At 41.3% G+C, this 5,456-nt stretch overlaps 1 protein-coding gene across 1 annotated transcript in view; it reads left to right on the top strand.

Moving 5' to 3' along the window:
* LOC114558615 (ER degradation-enhancing alpha-mannosidase-like protein 2) overlaps positions 1–4,341 on the top strand; it is a 20,170-nt gene extending 15,829 nt beyond the window's left edge. The window contains 4 exon segments of the mRNA XM_028582680.1: positions 258–379; positions 2,772–3,358; positions 3,412–3,765; positions 3,807–4,341. Of these exon segments, the coding sequence (XP_028438481.1) occupies positions 258–379; positions 2,772–3,358; positions 3,412–3,765; positions 3,807–4,341 (1,598 nt within the window).
* Positions 4,342–5,456: the final 1,115 nt, after the last annotated feature.

The raw sequence follows: 5,456 nt of genomic DNA, 5'->3' as shown, positions 1-5,456 counted from the left end.
TTCTGTGTGATTATTCCCTCCAGAGATGATTTCTGTGTGATTATTCCTCCAGAGATGATTTCTGTGTGATTATTCCACCCAGAGATGATGATTTCTGTGTGATTATTCCCCCAGAGATGATGATTTCTGTGTGATTATTCCTCCACAGATGATTTCTGTGTGATTATTCCCCCAGAGATGATGATTTCTGTGTGATTATTCCTCCAGAGATGATTTCTGTGTGATTATTGATGATTTCTGTGTGATTATTCCTCCAGAGTTGATAGAGAGTGCGATGTACCTGTTCAGGGCGACAGGCGACCACACCTACCTGCAGCTGGGCCTCGATGCTCTGGAGTCCATCGAGAAGATCACCAGGACGCCCTGCGGATACGCCAGCGTGAGTCTGTCTGAACAAATGGTTTCAACAATATAATATACATTTTATTATTATTATTATTATTATTATTATTATTATTATTATTATTATTATTATTATGTTATTATTATACAGTTCTGAATACTTCTTTCAGCAGCTGTAGTGTCACTAGAGGCTTTTATTTTGGTATTTAACTAGAGGCCTTTATTTTGGTATTTGACTAGAGGCCTTTATTTTGGTATTTGACTAGAGGCTTTTATTTTGGTATTTGACTAGAGGATTTTATTTTGGTATTTGACTAGAGGCCTTTATTTTGGTATTTGACTAGAGCCTTTTATTTTGGTATTTCACTAGAGGCCTTTATTTTGTATTTGACTAGAGGATTTTATTTTGGTATTTCACTAGAGGCTTTTATTTTGGTATTTGACTAGAGGCTTTTATTTTGGTATTTGACTAGAGGCTTTTATTTTGGTATTTCACTAGAGGCCTTTATTTTGGTATTTGACTAGAGGATTTTATTTTGGTATTTGACTAGAGGCCTTTATTTTGGTATTTGACTAGAGGCTTTTATTTTGGTATTTAACTAGAGCCTTTTATTTTGGTATTTCACTAGAGGCCTTTATTTTGGTATTTGACTAGAGGATTTTATTTTGGTATTTCACTAGAGGCTTTTATTTTTGGTATTTGACTAGAGGCTTTTATTTTGGTATTTGACTAGAGGCTTTTATTTTGGTATTTAACTAGAGGCTTTTATTTTGGTATTTGACTAGAGGCCTTTATTTTGGTATTTGACTAGAGGCTTTTATTTTGGTATTTAACTAGAGCCTTTTATTTTGGTATTTCACTAGAGGCCTTTATTTTGGTATTTGACTAGAGGATTTTATTTTGGTATTTCACTAGAGGCTTTTATTTTGGTATTTCACTAGAGGCTTTTATTTTGGTATTTGACTAGAGGCTTTTATTTTGGTATTTGACTAGAGGCTTTTATTTTGGTATTTGACTAGAGGCTTTTATTTTGGTATTTAACTAGAGGCTTTTATTTTGGTATTTGACTAGAGGCCTTTATTTTGGTATTTGACTAGAGGCTTTTATTTTGGTATTTAACTAGAGCCTTTTATTTTGGTATTTCACTAGAGGCCTTTATTTTGGTATTTGACTAGAGGATTTTATTTTGGTATTTCACTAGAGGCTTTTATTTTGGTATTTGACTAGAGGCTTTTATTTTGGTATTTGACTAGAGGCTTTTATTTTGGTATTTCACTAGAGGCCTTTATTTTGGTATTTGACTAGAGGATTTTATTTTGGTATTTGACTAGAGGCCTTTATTTTGGTATTTGACTAGAGGCTTTTATTTTGGTATTTAACTAGAGCCTTTTATTTTGGTATTTCACTAGAGGCCTTTATTTTGGTATTTGACTAGAGGATTTTTTTTTGGTATTTCACTAGAGGCTTTTATTTTGGTATTTGACTAGAGGCTTTTATTTTGGTATTTGACTAGAGGCTTTTATTTTGGTATTTAACTAGAGGCTTTTATTTTGGTATTTGACTAGAGGCCTTTATTTTGGTATTTGACTAGAGGCTTTTATTTTGGTATTTAACTAGAGCCTTTTATTTTGGTATTTCACTAGAGGCCTTTATTTTGGTATTTGACTAGAGGATTTTATTTTGGTATTTCACTAGAGGCTTTTATTTTGGTATTTGACTAGAGGCTTTTATTTTGGTATTTGACTAGAGGCTTTTATTTTGGTATTTGACTAGAGGCTTTTATTTTGGTATTTAACTAGAGGCTTTTATTTTGGTATTTAACTAGAGGCCTTTGACTATTTTTTGGTATTTAACTAGAGCCTTTTATTTTGGTATTTCACTAGAGGCCTTTATTTTGGTATTTGACTAGAGGATTTTATTTTGGTATTTCACTAGAGGCTTTTATTTTGGTATTTCACTAGAGGCTTTTATTTTTTGGTATTTGACTAGAGGCTTTTATTTTGGTATTTGACTAGAGGCTTTTATTTTGGTATTTGACTAGAGGCTTTTATTTTGGTATTTAACTAGAGGCTTTTATTTTGGTATTTGACTAGAGGCCTTTATTTTGGTATTTGACTAGAGGCTTTTATTTTGGTATTTGACTAGAGGCTTTTATTTTGGTATTTGACTAGAGGCTTTTATTTTGGTATTTGACTAGAGGCTTTTATTTTGGTATTTGACTAGAGGCTTTTATTTTGGTATTTGACTAGAGGCTTTTATTTTGGTATTTGACTAGAGGCTTTTATTTTGGTATTTAACTAGAGGCTTTTATTTTGGTATTTAACTAGAGGCTTTTATTTTGGTATTTGACTAGAGGCTTTTATTTTGGTATTTGACTAGAGGCTTTTATTTTGGTATTTGACTAGAGGCTTTTATTTTGTGTGTGCAGGTGAAAGATGTGCGCGACCACGCGCTGGACAACCGCATGGAGTCCTTCTTCCTGGCTGAGACCATCAAGTACCTGTACCTGCTGTTTGACCCCGCCCACTTCCTGCACGGCGGGGGGGCGGAGGGCGACGGGTCGTGGGAGGCGGGCGGCGAGGACGGCCAGTGTGTTTTGGGGGCGGGGGGGTTCATCTTCAACACGGAGGCCCACCCTCTGGACGCCGCCGCGCTGCACTGCTGCAGCCAGCACGCCGCCGAGAGCCGCGCACTGGCTGACCTCCTGCTGACACAAGGCCCGCCCCCCGGCCAATCACAGACACAGGGCCCGCCCCCCGGCCAATCACAGACACAGGGCCCGCCCCCTGGCCAATCACAGACACAGGGCCCGCCCCCCGGCCAATCACAGACACAGGGCCCGCCCCCTGGCCAATCACAGACACAGGGCTCGCCCCCCGGCCAATCACAGACACAGGGCCCGTCCCCTGGCCAATCACAGACACAGGACTCGTCACCTGGCCAATCACAGACACAGGGCTCGTCCCTGGCCAATCACAGACACAGGGCCCGCCCCTGGTCAATCACAGACACAGGGCTCGTCCCTGGCCAATCACAGACTCAGGACTCGTCACCCTGGCCAATCACAGACACAGGGCCCGCCCTGGCCAATCACAGACACAGGGCTCGTCACCTGGCCAATCACAGACACAGGGCCCGCCCCCTGGCCAATCACAGACACAGGGCTCGTCCCCTGGCCAATCACAGACTCAGGACTCGTCACCTGGCCAATCACAGACACAGGGCCCGCCCCCTGGCCAATCAGAAAGCATCGCTCTGAAGCCCGGCGAGAAGAAGACGCCGCCGGCGCTGTCCTGTCCCGTGCAGCCGTTCAGCGCTCGGCTCGCCGTCCTCGGACAAGTTTTCACCGACAACACGTGGCGCTGCCGCCGCTCAGACCCGTTCAGACCCGTTCAGACCAGTTCAGACCCGTTTTCAGACCCGTTCAGACCCGTTTAGACCCGTTTAGACCCGACCCGTTCAGACCCGTTCAGACCAGTTTAGACCCGTTCAGACCCGTTCAGACCCGTTTAGACCCGTTCAGACCCGTTCAGACCAGTTTAGACCCGTTCAGACCCGTTCAGACCCGTTCAGACCCGTTTAGACCCGTTCAGACCAGTTTAGACCCGTTCAGACCCGTTCAGACCCGTTCAGACCCGTTTAGACCCGTTCAGACCCGTTTAGACCCGTTCAGACCAGTTCAGACCCGTTCAGACCCGTTTAGACCCGTTCAGACCCGTTTAGACCCGTTCAGACCCGTTCAGACCCGTTTAGACCCGTTCAGACCCGTTCAGACCCGTTCAGACCAGTTCAGACCCGTTCAGACCCGTTTAGACCCGTTCAGACCCGTTCAGACCCGCTCAGACCCGTTCAGACCAGTTCAGACCCGTTCAGACCAGTTTAGACCAGTTCAGACCAGTTCAGACCCGTTCAGACCAGTTCAGACCCGTTCAGACCAGTTTAGACCAGTTCAGACCCGTTCAGACCCGTTCAGACCAGTTCAGACCCGTTCAGACTAGTTCAGACCCGTTCAGACCCGTTCAGACCCGTTCAGACCCGTTTAGACCCATTTTTTCCAGCTTTTCGCACTTTCACAGTTGAGTGTTTTTCAATATTTTTATTTTTTTTTTCATGTTTTTGGCTTTTTTTTTTTTTTCAACGCTTTTCTTTTCTTTTCTGCGTTTGACGGTTTGTTTATTTTTTCAACAAAACCTCCTTATTGGTCTCCGGCCAGTACACTCTGTGTTTTAGGAAAGCTTTCAGGAACAAACTGAACTGGTGAAGAGTTGTGAGGAGGATCTGATGTCTGAGTGAAGCTGTGACGGATATTTATCAATTTAAACGTTGATTAATTTTAACTTGCAGCGCCGAGAGCTACAGACAACTTTAACACCAAATACTCAGACATTTTATACTAAAGAGAGAGGACGTTTGTGTCGCTTTTTTGTTGGTTTTTTTCGACATTTTTGTTTGCTTTTTTTGACCTTATTTGTTCCTTTTTTTCGACATTATTTGTTGCTTTTTTCGACATTATTTGTTGCTTTTTTTTACGAAATTTTTTTGTTGCTTTTTTCAATGTTTGAGATGTTCCTGCGTGTGTTGAATGTGCAGACTGAAATTAGTCAGATTAGAAGGATTTAACGATTGAATTCAGATTATTTTATCACCAATCTATTTAATTTAACTATTTTTTCCTAAAGATTTTGCTCTGATTTCCTCTTTCATTTACAGTTACTAACGAACACGCAGTTTAAAAACTATGTTTGTTTGTGTATGTGGATGTTTCTCATCTTACCGCCAACATGAAGGACTCTGGGTAATATCAGAGATAGTTTAGTAGAGAGGATCTCTAGGACTAACCATCATGATGTGAATGTTTAATGTTGTGTAATGTTTGGAGCTGCCAGCAGGGGGCGGTACCTCCTCTCTGTGGATCCTGCAGAGACTTCTGGGGATTTATGGTATAAAAGATTTAAAAAAAACATATTTCAAAGTGATAATTTGCCTTTTTTCTGATATGGTTTTGCATATTTTTTTCACGTGAAGGACTAAAAAGTTTCCCTCCTCTGACTGAAAGATGAATAAAATGACCAAAACAAAAACACAGTTTCCTGCTTAAATCCTTTTTCGATGT

The sequence above is a fragment of the Perca flavescens genome, chromosome 7 (assembly GCF_004354835.1).
Source record: "Perca flavescens isolate YP-PL-M2 chromosome 7, PFLA_1.0, whole genome shotgun sequence".
NCBI classification, from domain to species: domain Eukaryota; kingdom Metazoa; phylum Chordata; class Actinopteri; order Perciformes; family Percidae; genus Perca; species Perca flavescens.
Note: the sequence above shows the minus strand (reverse complement) of the source record. Positions and strands in the feature narration are given on the sequence as shown.